The sequence below is a fragment of the Zootoca vivipara genome, chromosome 3 (genome assembly GCF_965207765.1).
Source record: "Zootoca vivipara chromosome 3, rZooViv2.hap1.1, whole genome shotgun sequence".
Lineage (NCBI taxonomy): Eukaryota > Metazoa > Chordata > Lepidosauria > Squamata > Lacertidae > Zootoca > Zootoca vivipara.
This window is the reverse complement of record NC_142586.1, coordinates 80870284-80886901: the sequence shown is the minus strand read 5'-3', so window position 1 is coordinate 80886901 and position 16618 is coordinate 80870284. Positions and strand designations below refer to the sequence as shown.

At 43.6% G+C, this 16618-nt stretch overlaps 1 protein-coding gene across 5 annotated transcripts in view; it reads left to right on the top strand.

Annotated features, from left to right (window-relative positions):
- Positions 1–265: 265 nt before the first annotated feature.
- LOC118082703 (zinc finger protein 318) overlaps positions 266–16618 on the top strand; it is a 39112-nt gene continuing 22759 nt past the window's right edge. For all 5 annotated transcript variants that reach the window (XR_015949101.1, XM_060272915.2, XM_060272913.2 and 2 more), the window contains exons 1-3: positions 266–552; positions 4514–4686; positions 13840–14392. Coding sequence is in view for 4 of the 5 variants with exons in the window: in XM_060272915.2 (XP_060128898.2) it covers positions 343–552; positions 4514–4686; positions 13840–14392 (936 nt within the window). In the remaining variant the exon portion in view is untranslated. The remainder of the gene's footprint in view (positions 553–4513; positions 4687–13839; positions 14393–16618) is intronic.

Below are 16618 nucleotides of genomic sequence, written 5' to 3'. Positions count from 1 at the left end.
TATTGCTCTACACGTTTTTTCTCTCTATAAATTCTTAGTTACCAGGCCGGACGGAGCCCATTGATATTTTTTTCCCCACCAGCGGCTTCTAGCGTCTGGGAGGATGCCTTACAGCCCCGGGCGGGCGCAAAGGCCACGTGACTCGAGTTCCGCCGCCGCCATTTTATAAGGACGTCGGAAGGAAGCGTCTCCCCCGCCCGCCGACCCCGGCGCAATCAGCGTTTGCGTCCGGTGCTACATGCGCGCGCAAAGTTGATGTGTGCGCAGAGCGGGAGGGGGCGGGCGCTGGGAAAGGAGTTGGTGAGAGCGGCCTTGCGCAGCGGAGGCGCTGCTGTGATCGTGATGCCCCGCGCCAGCAGCAGCCGTTCAAGCAAGCCGTCTTCCAGCCGGTACAAAACCAGCGGATCCAGCTCCCGTTCATCTAGACGCCGCAGCTCGCACCGCTCGCGCTCGCGTTCCCGCTCCCGGTCTCCGCGGAGCCGCCGCCGGCACCGCTCGCCCTCCAGCGGACGCTCTTCGCGCCGGTCGACGCCTTCGCGACGCAGTAGTCGGGTACGCTCTCCCCGTGGCGGCGGAGGCTGAGGGAGTTGCGGGTTGGGGAATTGGCCGGGCCTGAACGAATTTAGGCCGCCTCCGCCTCCCCAACGTCCAGGGGTAACGTCCGCTCGCTTGCCTCAGTACGTTCCCCAGGGAGCATCCCCCACCTCTCGCACCTAACTGCCACTTAACGGAATAGCCGGCCGTTTTCCTGCCCCCAGCTTAGTTATATACAGGTGATATTCGGAAAATTAGAATATCGTCGAAAAGTGCATTTATTTCAGTAATGCAACTTTTTATTTTAATTTTAAGTTTTACATACGCTTTCATTTGGAAATTCCACAGTAATAAAAACAAATAGTTGCAATAATACAAAAATAAACATCGCTATTACATTTCATTAATTACATTCCATTTATAATTGACCCGCCTAATTACAATTACAACAAATAAAGGCTTGACATATCTTGCTTTGCATGTCATGCACCTATCTCATATATTGGTTTCACCTTTTAAGTTGTGTTACTGAAATAAATGCACTTTTCAACAATATTCTAATTTTCCGAGTTTCACCTGTATAACATCATGGCCCACATTTCTGGGCGTGGGCCCAGCAACCTTGAGCATCTCCAAGCAATCTTACCTGCGATCCCAGCCTTGGCTCTCTGGTAATGCGAAGGAGGTCCAAAGGCTTGGTGACAGCTGGAGGGGAAGCTTTGCCTCAAAGTAGAGAATCATGAAAGTTGCAGCAGCCCTGTGCATCCTACATCTGGGAGGAAATCCCCTTAGATTTAGTAAGACTTCTGAGTAGACCCGTCTCAGGTTGAGCTGCACGCTCCTTTCTTTCCTTCATTTCTACATTAAGGAAAATGGCTGGTGGTTTTTGTGCGCGCACAAAATAACTAAACAGGTTAAGGCAATACCTGTAGACTTGGCTTGTGGTGGGGAGGAGCTTAGGTTTATTTTTACCAAAGGTTCATGGATTGTTGAATTGTTACAGACAACTTAAAGAATTCAACAGCAACACCAATCCTACTGATTGATCCCTGGCAATTCACATAATAATAATAATAATAATAATAATAATAATAATAATAATAATAATTTATTATTTATACCCCGCCCATCTGGCCGGGTTCCCCCAGCCACTCACATAAACACACAAATTCACACAATCTATAGAATAAGGAACCCATAGAGAAGGACCCCGTCACACAAGCACACACCCAGTAGAAGGAACCCATAGAAGGACCCTGTAAGCAGTCACACACCCAGTAGAAGGAATCCCATAGAAGTACCCCATCACACAAGCACACACCCAGTAGAAGGAATCCATAGAGGACCCCGTCACACAAGCACACACCCAGTAGAAGGCCATCACACAAGCACACACCCAGTAGAAGGAACCTATAGAAGGACCCCGTCGCACAAGCACACACCCAGTAGAAGGCCATCATACAAGCACATACCCAGTAGAAGGAACCCATAGAAGGACCCCATCACACAAGCACACACCCAGTAGAAGGAACCCATAGAAGGACCCCGTCGCACAAGCACACACCCAGTAGAAGGCCATCACACAAGCACACACGCAGTCACACAAAAAATGTTTTAGAACTTACTGGAAGATTATTTCAAATCTCAAGTCTTTACACAGCAACAAAGTTTCAAATTCTTACTTCAGCTAAATCTAGTTAGCCCCGCAACCCTCAATTTCCCTCTTGGTTTACTATTTGGCCCACTAGCAGTACCTTACTGCCCTCTGTGACCTTTCCAAGGTGGATCAGACCTTGCTTCTCCTTTTAAAAAGGAGGTTCCCATACACCAAGAATTTCATACCTTTCTTATCTGTTGGCCGTTTGTTGCCGGGACTCCGTCTCCTCCTCAGTTAGTTGAAACGCAGGTTGGGCCTTCTTTTTCCACCACTGCTCCTCCGGGTTTTCCAGGATTCTTCCCTTGGCACGCGCTTTGAAGAAAAATCCTCCGACTCGGCCGAAGTAGTAGAAGAGAAAAATGTCCCAAATCGTCCTGCTTCAACCTTGGTACATCCGAGTCACGGCACCAAATGTTGTAAGCCAAAAATGGCTTATCTTCTGAGTTAGCCAATAAAACTCAGAGACAAGAGGAGTTAGGAGTCCATTATGTTTATTGCAAAGCAATAAGGTTACAGTCGAATCATTTCGGAATACTGGAACCCCGCCCAAAGGCCAGGCAGGGGTATTTATAACATTTCAGACAAAGGATCTCAATTTAACCAATCACATAAATCATTACATTTTATATTTAATATTCATCATCTCATTTCATATTTAATACGTACGTCATTACCTAATCTAATACGCATGCGCAATAAGCGTTGCTAACTAAACTTTGATTCTTACTGTGATCTGTTACATATTGTTAGTTTGCATGTATGGGAACCTGTGTTACGTGTGGATGTAACAATTTATGTTCTAGTTTATGAATTGCTTCTTTGTGATTTACGTATTAGCTGACCTTCTATCCCAGTAGGGACGGCTTCTTGCTGAATCATCAGTTTCTCTAAAGCAACAGGTTACCATAATTCACTAATATAAGCATATTCCAGGATTTATAGGGAATTACATTATTAACTTAATTGGGGCCCTTTGGGCCCCTGCTACAGAATGAATTTGAAAAAATAGGATGGCTGCTAAGGCATACTGGGCGCCTAAAACGTAGTTAGATTACTTGAAAATTATTTCAACTGAAATCAACACAGCTAATAATGGATAGTCATGGTTAGGATCAAACTGTGAATTTCAGAGATTAGCTTTTGGAAATGATTGTGCTTCACTTTTCTTATTTGTCAATAACCAAATACTTAAAGATCTTAAAGGCTGGGGGAGCGATGAAGAAGTAAAGAGGCTGCATTTGGATGATCAGATCTTGGCTTAATGAGCTGAGATATGCATAAATTTACTGAACCCACATGCAATTTCTTTGGTCCCTGCGCCCTTTGTTCAAGTAGGAAACATGCCAGGAAACCAGTTAACCATAGTTATTCTGTTAACGAAGAATTTGAAAGCTGGTTAATGGCTTCCAAGGAGGCTAGAAAATGAAGCCATTGAAATAAAATTTGCTTCCAGTTCCTGTCTTGTTTGGAAGCCAGTGTTTGGATGTAACAGTACACTGCTATTAGCTTTGATGCCTGGCTTGGGGAACAGGGAGCTGAGCAAGCTGCATGTGGATTTGTAACTTTGCACATATCTTGGCTTAATAAACAGAGATTTGATTCTAGATAGCAGGAGGAAGCAGAGTGAGGAGATAAAAGCTTCCAAGAGATAAGTTCACCTATCTAAAAGTGTCTATTCCAACTTGGAAGTGCCCTATTTGACTGATGGGCTTATCCCCCTGTTCAATTATTAATTAATTTTAAGAAACAACCCATTCCTAGAATTGACCGTTTTTCTGTGAAATGGTTTTTTGGTGGTCTGTATCATTGGCAATAAATCGAGAGACTTCCTATTCTTCTAAATCAGGCATCCCCAAACTTCGGCCCTCCAGATGTTTTGGACTACAATTCCCATCTTCCCCGACCACTGGTCCTGTTAGCTAGGGATCATGGGAGTTGTAGGCCAAAACATCTGGAGGGCCGCAGTTTGGGGGTGCCTGTTCTAAATGGTACAATTGTCAATTTAGCTTACATTGTCTCATTACATTCTTGGTGTACATATTATCAGATGTCTTCACTGCAGATTATAAACATTACCGGTAGATACATGTAATAATAATAATAATAATAATAATAATAATAATAATAATAATAATAATAATTTATTTATACCCCGCCCATCTGGCCGGGTTCCCCTGGGTGTTTTCAAATCCACATCAATTGAAGTAAAATTTGCATACTGCCTTAATATTGGCTTATTTATTAAATAGCATCATGAACCCCCTCCCCCATAGTAACTTACTTGGCTATGAGGATTCTGATGTCTTTTTATTTTAATTGTAGAGACGCTCTCCAGCCAAGCGCTCTCGGTCTCCAGCCAAGCGCTCTCGGTCTCCAGCCAAGCGCTCTCGGTCTCCAGCCAAGCGCTCTCGGTCTCCAGCCAAGCGCTCTCAGTCTCCAGCCAAGCGCTCTCAGTCTCTTGACAAACACTCTTCAAGTTTGAGTGATGAGAACAGGTAAGGCTTCTCTGAAGGCCAGTCTCTCATAATTATCCTTGGTTATCTTTCTTGGTTCTTGTCCCATGGGTAATGTAAAACCCCACAACCTGGTTGTAAGATGTTGTAGGAAATGTATAGGACATGCTGGGAATCTCACATATAGGACAGACATATTTAGCTCTCTTAACTGTATTTTAATTATCTCCCTTGGTATGGATTTAAAATGTTAGGAATTAAAGAGAGGTATTGAAAACATGTCTCCATTTAATTTCATACAGCCTTTTTACAAATAAGAGCAGGATGGAGATAGATAAAAAGCACATAGCTCAGTTTTGAAACCCTTTTGTTTGATTGAAATCATTAGTTTTTACATCTACTTCTTTGAATTTTTTATTTGAATGTGGCTAGTGTCCGCTCCCGGTTCCCGTCCCCAGGCTATAGGGAGTTTGTCCTTTTGCAAATTTAACAGAGTTTCTTGCAGGTTCCAATTATATATGCTTTCTTCCCTTAGTCCTGCCACTAAGGGAGGTCAAATGTTCTTTTTGAAAGTTATAAAGTTCAATCCGTGGTAATGGCTGCCGGCAAGATAGCTGCGTCATAAACCACTCGGTGAGGAAGGGACCGACCTCCGTTTTAAAATCCACTTCCTTTCGCCAAATTTATTCCAAATAAAATGATTCTTGAAATTACTTACAGGCAAATCAATGTTTTGGAGGCATCTGCTGCTCATTTACCGTCGGCACGGAGCTTTGCGACTCCGGAGGAAGCGAATCAATCCAAGGCTCCGTCCCCTCGACCTGCTCTCGGTGGCTCTAACTGGCCAACCGGGCAGTAAAGGGGACTTTAAGGGGCACTGCTGGATAACCATGCTCTCAGAAAGCCCATTCTGAGATTTTTCCGGGTAGCCACATCGCCCTTGTGGCATTACCCCCTCTCCGTAGCGCTAGGAACCTCGGAACCGAGGTGATCCTCGCCTTTCGGTAATGGCAGCAAAAGCGGAAGTGTGAATTTTTCTGCCAGTTTTGTCTTCAGTGGATTCTGAGGAAGCTGTGAGAGTAGATTTTTAAAAAAAATAATTTTTATTGGATTTTATATAAAGAAGAAAAAAGAAAAAAGCGAAAAAGAAAAAGGTACAACAATACAAAACAATATAATCACATCTTATTTCTTCATAATTCTTCACTTCCCCTTCTTGCCATCCTATTATAATTAACTCATAGCATTTCCAAATCTTAACTAAACATCATAAGATTACATCTTGACTCCCATTTCGTATTCTGTTTATAAGTAATTCTTATTCATTTTATATAACAGAGTGAAGAAAAAAATAGAAAGAAAAAACCCATAATAATAATAAAAAGACATAATCATATTTTTCAATTTCTAGTCTAAACATTTCCGGACTTCCTCATTCCCCCTTCTTGAGTTCCTTGTTATTCACTAGTTATTGCAGTTTCTAAATCTAAAATTACATTCTTTCTTCCAATTTATAACTTCTTTTTAACTAATTGCCCTTCATACTTCTCTTTACCCTTATTAACCGATATTCTCTACCCTTTTACCCAAAAATATTCAAAATTAATTTTCAAAATCTTATTTTCCCTTTTTTTATTCCCACCCTCAAAACTAAATCTACCCCCTTTCCTTGGAATCGGTGTCTCCAGAGATTTCAGCCAGCTCCTTGATACTTTCCGAGTTCAAACCATGCTTTATCGACCTGTAAAAATTACCTCAATTTCCCCTCACCCCACTCCTGCTCTGTCCCAATCTAAATTCTGCTCAACCCTTCCCCCCCTGCTGTATTCCCAACACTTTATTTTCAATCTCATTCTCTTTCTGCCCCCCTCCTGCTTCCTTCTCCCCCTCTCTCACTGGGGTAACAACCTTTTTGTTTTTCCCCTTTTTGGGGGGCTTCCGAATCAAGACCCTTCCCTGTTCCACCCCTCCCACCGGTGGAACAGTGATTTCTTCTTCGTCCTCTTCTGTCTCAAAAATCAGTTCTGTTGGTTCAGCAGACTGCTCTCCCATGATTGTTGCGTTTCCTTCAGGATTACGATTTGCCTCTGCCATTTCCAGGGTTTCCCCTAAAGTCATATCACAGTTTGCGTCGTCTTCTAGTCCTTCCTCTTCTCCCTTTTCTTCCTCTCTAGATTCGTGTAGATCGTCTGTTTCAAAATTCAGTTCTATTAGTTCATCAGCCCTCTCATCCGTGCTTTTTAGGACACCTTTAGGGTTACAAATCTCTGTCATTTCCAAAAATCAAGTTCCATAGTGTACCATTCTTCTCACAGTCCAAAACCTTCTCTTCCTTCCTAATGGTGCTCTCTGCCTCCATAATTATGGCGGAGCAGGAAATGGTGTTATTGTTGTCCATGTTTTATATTTTCCAAATATTAAAACAAATAGTGTCCCGTCTGAACTGGATCCAACCTCTAATTTTTAACTTTCTATTATTCTGTCTTAGATTCAACGCTGAGTAGCCTTTAAGTCTGTTTTTTTTAAAGCTACCTCGTTTACTTATCTACAGCTCTCAGTCTCAGAATTCACATTCTTTTCCATTATGACGTCACAAAGACGGCTAGCCGATCCTTCCTTTGACCCGACTCCAAATTCCCGGGGGGTTTCCCCTTGTCAGATCAGTCTTTTGCAGAGATTTATATACATTTTGTCTTTTTCCCTTACTCTGCATCAGGAAAAAGTTCTCAAAAGAGAAATTTCTGGGCTTTCCCCAGCTGCACTGCATCGTCCATACTCAAGTGGGGGGGGCAACTTCCTTTTTAAGCCTCCTCCCAGCGCGAGGAGCCCGAGGTTTCTGCGCCTGAAGCTGTGAGAGTAGATGTGGAACTGAAACAGCTTCTTTTCTAAAAATGAACCCCAGTTGAAAAACAAAATGATGAAATGCCCTTTTAGTAAATTTCTTTTTTTTAATAATAATAATTTTTATTAGTTTTATACAAACAATACACACAAAACATATAATATAACACTGTCCCTTCAATTTCCCTCCACCCACCCGTCCACTTCTGCCACCAGTAGGACCCGTGGGCATTGAGAATCAAAGGGGGTCCATTATAAGTTGGGTTTGACCTCCCCCCTCCCTCCTCCCCCCTATCCCCCCCCCTGCCACTGAAAGGACAAGGATGGAGGAGCTCTGAGAGTTGGTTTCCCCCCCAACTTTTTCAAAAAGAAAAACACCTTTAAACAAACACACACAACAGTAGGGAAAACATAAATTCCCAAATTCTTATTGTCTTAACATTGTAATTGTGACTTCCTCGATACTCTTCCTCCTGGTTTTCCTAACTTCTCAAATTAATTGTGGCGGATTTTCTATTCCAATTCAAAATCTTATTCTTATAATAATGACTCAATCCTCCTCCTTTTCCATGCTGCCCTCCCACAGGCCCCCCTCTGCCACAGGAGGGACCTGCAGGGCACAGCACTTCCAAGGTTCCATTTTTTGTGTCTGGGTTTCCTTCCACCCCCTCCTCTCCCCTCCGAGCACCCCCTGCCACTGGGTGTCTCCAAGTACAAAGAGAAGGGTAGGCAGCTCTCTGCCCAGACACCTATCCTCACAAAAATTAATATTAAACTACAAAATTAAATTCTTTCCTCAGCCATTCTTCTAACTCCCTCCAGAAAACTCAGGTTGTTTTTTTTTACCCTTAACATCAAATCTCTACACTAAATCTTAACCATATACTTTATTACACTCTCCTTCCCCCCTCCCTATGTCTTTTCCCCCAATTGGTTCAGCATTTCCGTTAACAAGCCAAGATTTCGAAGACCGTCGTTCTAAGCAAGAAAAAACCTTTTAACTAAAATTTTCACCCCACACCAGTTCTTTCCCAATTCCATCTCCAGGCCTTTATTCCCCCCTGCCCCTGTCCTTCCCATCCCTGAGTAACACCAATCCGCGTATTAACTCCTCCAGGATCTTCAATTCCATTAATCTTCATGTCCCTTTGCTTCTCATTTTCTTGTTTTTCTTGTTTTTCTTTCTTTTGAAATCCAAGCTTTGCTACATCCAAAATATATTTTTTGTAGTCCAAGTCGCCTTCAAAATTCTCCTCAGGTTGTTTCTCCTCGCACACAGTCTCAGAGTCAAAGATCTCAAAATCCAAATTGTCCTCTAAATCCTGAACTTGGACTTCAGCCTCTACTGATGGTAAATTAGGATGTTGCCGTTCCTTGTAAATGTCCTCCCATATTTGTAGATAGTTCAGCACAGCCTCCTGGAAGGCTCGAGAATGCTTTGTTTTCATAGTTCTCTTAACCACAGACGAACAGGAGATAGGGAGCAAAGGGTGCTGGAAATTTCCTTCCTATTTGGACGATCGACTCCATCTTGGTTGGTCTTTCCCTTTGTCTTTAACTCCATCACAAATCCATTCTTAATTTCAATTTAAATAATTCTACCTCATTTTCAATTGATTTTTACTATTCACAGCGATGTAATAAATCCACCCGGTCTTTTAACAGTTTGACAGCTTTGACAGCTGTCAAAGCACTCTTCCCCTCCACGGTGCTGTACCTCAAGGGGTGCCGGACACGGGAGCTGAGAAGGTTCCGAAAAGTCTTTCTTTCTCTCGGGTCTACCGTCCCTGAAACTTTTTCGTCTTTCGGCTTGGGTTTATTTAAGCGCCTCCCAATTTGCCATTAGGAAGAGATCGACTTCCGTTTCTTTAGAATCTCTCTTATTTTTCCAATTGATGATTTTAAAGTCCAAATAAAAATTCCACTTACTTTATGGAAATCTTTTATTTTGTTTGGAAGAACCCGCCGCTTGCCGGGTCAGGACTCGGAGCTTCACTTCTTGGAGGTAAGATGTAGCCCAAAATGGCTCCCGCGGTTCCACCCCGCCGGCTCTCGATCGCTCTACTGAGCTCTCGGGCAGCGGGGGATCCGCAAAACGGAGCAGCCGCTGGGCGCGTGAGTCACCGGGACTCTCTACCCGGTGTTTTTACGGGGAGTCCGCTCGCTCTGCGGACTCCCCCCCCCCCCCGCGAAGCCAGGGACTTCGGCACGCGAAGTCCCTGCGTCCTTCTCTCCGCCGCGACGGACCGGAAGCCCCCCTTTTAGTAAATTTCTTGTCACCCCATGACAATTTAGCTGCTGTTTTAAACTCTCATGTTCCTGCAGGTGCAGAAACAGTGTGAAGATCTATATTATAATTTGCTTTCACTGTCCAAACATCCTGTTTCCCTAATCCATTTTTAGGGGTGACTTTCTTCTGCAGATCCCCAACAGCAGGTTTCTGTTTAGAATAGGGAGATATATACAGGCATGTACATGAAAAAGGGTATATTTAGGAAAGATAATTGCATGAGTGACAGAAGTTGTAAAACACTTTCACACTGAGCAATGAAACTTCCCTGTTGCTTTTACTTCTAGAGCCGCTTCTAGAGGTAGAAGCAACGGGGAGGTTTAATTGTTCAGTGTGAAAGTGTTAAAGCTATATCAACACTAGAATAAGGAAGATCCAAATTGGACCCACAAGAAAATGTTGCCACATAGAATGTTGCTGATCAGGGTTCTCTCAGTTATTCTATTCCATTCCTCTTTGCTCCCCTACCAGTGTCCTGTGTTTTTGTCCCCAGCACACCCAATATTCCATAGTTGGAATATTACCTAGTTTCCCTTGGGCTGGTTATTTCCTTATGTCTCTCCTTATAGTTTTTGAAAATATTTTTTGTGCATATGCAAATCTTGGGATTTCCCTGAGCCAAAATATAGCCCCCCCCCTAATGTTTGGGTGGTCATTTTGGCTACAGAAGGATCCATTATTAGTTTGTTGTTAGTACAGTGGTACCTCGGGTTACAAACGCTTCAGGTTACAGACTCCGCTAATCCAGAAATAGTACCTCAGGTTAAGAACTTTGCTTCAGGATGAGAACAGAAATTGTGCTCCGGCGGCGCAGCAGCAGCAGGAGGCCCCATTAGCTAAAGTGGTGCTTCAGGTTAAGAACAGTTTCAGGTTAAGAACGGACCTCCGGAACGAATTAAGTTCTTAACCAGAGATACCACTGTATGTAGAACAGGGGCCTCCAAACTTACCGGGCTTCGGGCCGGTGCCTGCAGCGCTGATTGCGCGGCGGTATGGGGGAGCGCACGCCCATACGCGCGCACACACGCTATTTACGGCGCAATTTCAGGTTGCAGGAGCTTGTGCGCATGCAGACGGGCCTCCTCCGACCCGGAAGTGTGCTGGAAATGACACTTGTGCATGCGCGCAAGCTATTTCCAGTGCTCTTGCGACTCAGAAGTGGGCAGCTGCACTGCGCCAGTAAGAGCGGGCGGCGGGGGGGTGCCACGGGCCATATAAATGAGTCCTTTGGGCCGTATCCGGCCCACGGACCGTAGTCTGGGATCCCTGATGTTGAACATGGAAGTATAACAGCAGAGATCATTCAGTGTGTAATTATGTTGTCAGTACGTCATCTAAACAAGAGGGGGTAAGTTGCGACCAGGGAGGGTGGCATGATCTTTACTGAGATAGTAGCTGCTTTGGTAAGCTGCTTTAGAAAGCTGTCTAGCTGTGAGTGAATTTTCTTGTGGCTGTTTCATTGAATCTAAGACTGCTGTCAACAAGGCCTGTCAAAAGGAGTGCTGTGCTGGAGTTGGTTTGTTCGATAAACTTTGGCCAGTATTTTATTGCTGGGCACATTGCACAGTGTCTCTGCTAAGAGTGGTTTTAAAGATAATACAACTCTATCATGGTGATAAGAACAATGCAAATTATAACTTTTTTCCAACTGATAGCTTGATCCTATGAACTCCCCTTTTTAAAAGCTTCTAATAGCTTGAGCTGGTATAGCCCTGTGTCTTGATGGACAATTTTTTTCAGTTGAATCCAGTTTGCCATTATCTATCTTATTCTCCTGCAGTGTTCGAAAATTAGATATATAAGCTAGGCTCCCAAATGGTTCCTTAAACCAAGGTTGCTGTCGTCAAAATGGAATGCCTATTTCCATTTTGGGGCAAGACAGCTCCAGTCTTAGTTTTCAAATGATGGACTGTCCATGATAGATTAAGAGCTTTGAGAACTGAAAGAAGAAAAGCCACTTGATCCAGGGATAGTCCACATACATATATATTGACCTAAACTGACCTCTTTTTCTTAATGGTGACTGTTCTTGCTCAGGCTGCACAGAAAAAGCAATAAGGTTCCAGAAATTCATTCCGATTGTGCAGATAAAATGTAACTGATATAATTTTACAGGATGGGGTATTAGTGCGTGAAAACAGTTCAGATCTAATGATCCCCAGATGGTGATGTCAGGTGTCATCCTGGTGCCCAGGCATCTTCACTTGGTTGCAAGTAGTCAAAAGCCAGGGGCAAAATGCGCCTGGTGCATGGCTAATTTTGAACACTGCTTTGAACTGATAAGGAAGGTGTCTTCCATGTTTTGATATTTTGCTTCATACTGTTTTTGAAATATTAGGTACATGAAGATCTCTTCAAAATTATTGTTGGGAAAGCGTTCAGCAGCCTGAGTGTGATGCAAACATGTACAGTGGTGCCTCGCTTTACGAATGCCTCGCACAACGAAAAACTCGCTAGACGAAAGAGTTTTGTGTTGCGAGAGGCATTCGTAAGACGACAAAATTTTCTATGACTGCCACTTCGTCTTACGCAGCGCGGCCATAGAAAGCGGCAAAGGAAAATCAGCTGTCAGCGCGGGAAGCTGACAGCTAATCTTCCTTTGCCGGGGGGACGGAGCCGAAACGCCCCTGCCTGTCTTAAGCAGCGCCCGCTGCAATTCGGCTCCGTCCCCCGGAGCCACCGCCCCGCCCCACACCACCGGGGAAGACAAGCGGGAGGCGGCGGGGGGGGGGAGAAGCGCTTCTCTCCCCCGCCGCCACACCGCGCACCAGTGGCATGAGACGGCGCTTTGGAGAAGGTCTCCGAAGCGCCGTCTCATGTCGGGGAGGCAGGCGGGAGAAGCTCCTCCCCCGCCGCAGCCTCTCGCCGCGCACATCCGGCACGGAGCGCAACTTCGGAGACCTCCGAAGTTGTGCTCCGTGTCGGGGGAGGCGGCGGCAGGAGAAGCTCTTCCCCCGCCGCAGCCTCTCGCTGCGCACATCCGGCACAGAGTGCAACTTCGGAGACCTCTGAAGTTGCGCTCTGTGTCGGGGGAGGCAGGCGGGAGGCGGCGGCGGGGGAAGAGCTTATCCCGCCGCCGCCTCTTGCCGTGCACAGCCGGCACGGAGCGTATTTAGGTTCAGTGCTTTCAGCAATCCTCATTTAAAACATGCATGAAAGTTATTTTCAGTAGTAATTCTGAGGTTGGTTTTTTTTTTGCTAAAGTAACATGCAGAAAACAGTATGTGAAGGAAATTATTTGAGGAGTAGAGGGTGAGAAACTGCTGAATTTGGAACTACAATATTGTTGCTGATGAAAGGGGGAATTCTACTACAGTCGTCCCTCGACTTACGAACTTAATCCGTTCCGAACGCACATTCACAGGTCGAAAAGTTTGGAAGTCGAAACGCGGCTTCCCATAGGAAAAAAAAATTCGGAAAAATTCGAAAGTAAAAAAAACCCCGCATGTAAAACTTTGTAAGTCGAAAAAACTGCATTTAAAGCCGCCAACGGTTTCCGTTCGGATGTAGGAAAATTCGTAAGTGTGCAGCCATTTGTCTCGTTCGTAAGTAAAAACCTATGGATGTTGAGTAATTCGTAAGTCGAGGAACCACTGTACTGTAAAAAATACCAAAACGTTCTGTTGCTCACTTTCCCCCTAGATAGCCAGCAAGACATTTGTGTTCTTGTTTTTCATGAGACCATCTAAAAAAGCTAAACACAACCCTAAATGTATGTTTTTCAAATCCACAGTTGAAGTATGCAGGCCTTCTGTGTAAGATAAATAGACAAACTGGAACCTGAGTGCTCTCAAGTTTGGGCTATCTCCTTCTGTTCCTGTTGCATGTCTCCTATGCTCATAAATAACAAGTCTTCTGAAATGAATTATTTCACTCACTGCAGCCTAGTTTGGACTGTTGAGGGGTGAAGTTATTGCTGAGTATATAAAATCTTCAGAACCAGCCAACTTGGGTTCAAGGCAAGAAGTATTCAGTTGTCATATGTAGGGCACTTTATGCCAGTTGGAGTTCAGGGGGGGGGGTTGTTCCAAGTTGCTGATTTTGTTCTGCACCTCTTTTATTAGGGATGACTTGGCTGATGGTCCAATATTTAGCAGTGACCTTCCACGCCCTCGAAGCATTGAGCGATATTCCTTGAGCAAGGAAACTCCTTCTAGTCCTTCCAATACAGGACAAAATGAGGATTATCTCTTTAGAGACAATTTTCTCCATCAGTCAAACTATAGCACGAGCTATAACCATCTACAATATCTCCCAAGCGAAACGGAAAGGTATAATATGCTACTTGGGAAGCCATCAGAGGATACAGGGCAAGACCTAGAACTTCCTAAGCATGACACAGACGACAGACTGCTTGAGATAGGCATAGAGCCTGAGGGTTTCTTGCCTGGGTCGTGGAACTTCTGCAAACAAGATCCTAGTAGGAGCCCAAGCCTGCCATTCCACGATGTGGATTTACGTGTACTTGAATATGCTGGGACAAAAAGCAAAGAGGAGGAGCTGAGCAGAAATTTCAGTCAAGAACCTGAACTTAAATATCTGTGTAGACCTAATGAAATACCAGCAATGCCCAAAAAATCTATCCTGAAGAAACCCAGGGATAATCCTTCTGTGCAGGTTTGGCATGTATTTCTCTCTCTGGTTAAACTGTCCTTTACACTTTTTACTGCTCTTTTATTGAATCTTAAATTTTATTATATAACTTAATCTCTGTTAATTCTGAAACAAATACCCTCAGAATAATATCCAGGCTCCCCTCACAGTTGTGGAGTTTGCTTGATATAACTTGTAGGATAATTGGCATATTAGATCCCATTTTTCTTGGAATGAGGATATTTTACTAATTTTGGTATTTAGAGCATCCCACTTCATGAGCAATTCTACCTTTCAAAAGTTTTCATTCAGCTTATTCATATAGCTTTAAAATTCACACATTATCAAAATTCTTACTTATTTTTTAAAAAAGCCCAAAGTTTTCCAGAAACAGATTTCCAGGTAGTATACATAGAAATTTAAATACAGGTGATTCCCCGTTAGTGTGGAATTTGCATTCCAGGTCATTGCACATGTCAGCAATTGTGCGTAAGCCCTTTTTGCCCCGTTCCAAAGCTGAAAGTGGCGCATGAAGTGGCGCATGTCTTGGTGGTCATATGTCAGGTGGACAGGTGCAAGGTGATCGCCGGTTGAACTACAATCTAAAACATAACCAAGAATACAATAAAGTTGAGAATAGCAGCACTATTCAGCTAGATAATATAATTTGGGGTGCCTGGGTGACAAAAATATTTTTACCTGGTTCGAGCACCAGATTCACCATCCTTGGCAGTGCATTCTGTAGCTGCAATGCTACCACACAGAAGAGCCTCCAATTTGTATATGTGTAATGTTTTTCTCCTATAGATAGAACCTACGGGAAGGTGCCAGAAATGTTTTAACACCTTGACATGTGAAGGCAGCTCTGTACAGTATAGGGAAGCTCTTTAAAGTTTAACGTTTTACTATGTTTCTATATATATGCTGGAAGATGCCCAGAGTGGCTGAGGTACAAATAAATTATTATTATTATTATTAATCTGGGCATGATGGGCGGTTTTCTACAGTAGAAAAATCAGAATAGTCAAGAGCACCAAATTAAGGTGGTTCTTGGAATGGTACATCTGGGATTTGTTTTGAACTATTTAATGGTACTTGCACTGGGTTGAATGTAAACAAAACAAGGGTACTATTATTCACATCTGTGTGTAGGCTGGATTTGAAGAGTTGGCATTTTATGCAGCACATTTACCATGTTGTGCATTTTTTTAACCTGCTTGAACCTAATACAAGGATCTTAATACTAGAATTACCTAGTTGGATTGGACTGCAAACATTCTCTCAAATTGGTATGGAATGCTCTGAACAGGTGACATTTCATACTATCATGACTGGATTGTTTTTCTGTTATGTAGCTGTGGAGACTATGATGTGGCAAGTACCTTTTTGGCATCCCACTATCTCGGGGTTTCAGCATATGAAAAAATCAGTTCATTTCTGATAATAGTAACAATATGCCTGTGGGAATTTTCTTTTTGAAGCTGCCATAACCAGAGCTGCACATAATGCTTGCTTGTGAATGTTTTTGGTGCAAAAACACTTTGGGTTGGGTGGAAAATGTTGATCTCAAATCTCCAAAGGTATTGTTTTACATATGTTTGTCCCTGTCCACAGCCACTGTGTTGGGTCTCAGTTACTCATTTGACATTGTTAATCTAAGCAAATCAGGTACCACAGAATGATTCTGATGGTACTGCATAGCCCATCAGCTTTGGCTAAATGACAGTGTTATTGAGGGCAAACAATGTCCTCTCACTGCCCTCACTCTGAATGAGGGTTGGCTTGAGTAGGGGCAGGAATTGCACAGCTCTTACCAAGGTATCAAGCTGACAAACCTTACCTCGCTGTACTGGCAGTTTTATGGCTCATTAGAGCAGTGTTGCAAGCCAGGGTTGGCCTTTAGTGGGGGATAATCCGTCACTTTCTCTTCCAGTGCCCTATTAAAGACGATCAAGCAGGAGTGTTGATTGTAGGCAGTGAAAGTGACAACATGGCAAAAGTGTATAAAATTATGCACAGCATGGAGAAAGTAGCTAGAGAAAAGTTTTCTCTGTCTCATAATACTAGAATTTGTGGACATTCAAGGAAGCTGAATGTTGGAAGATTCAAGACAGACAAAAGGAAGTACTTCTTCACACTGCACATAGTTTAACTGCGGAATTCCTGCCCACAAGAGGCAGTAATAGCTGCTAACTTGGGTTGCTTTAAAAGAGGATTGACAAATTCACAGAGGTTATGGCTATGAGTGGC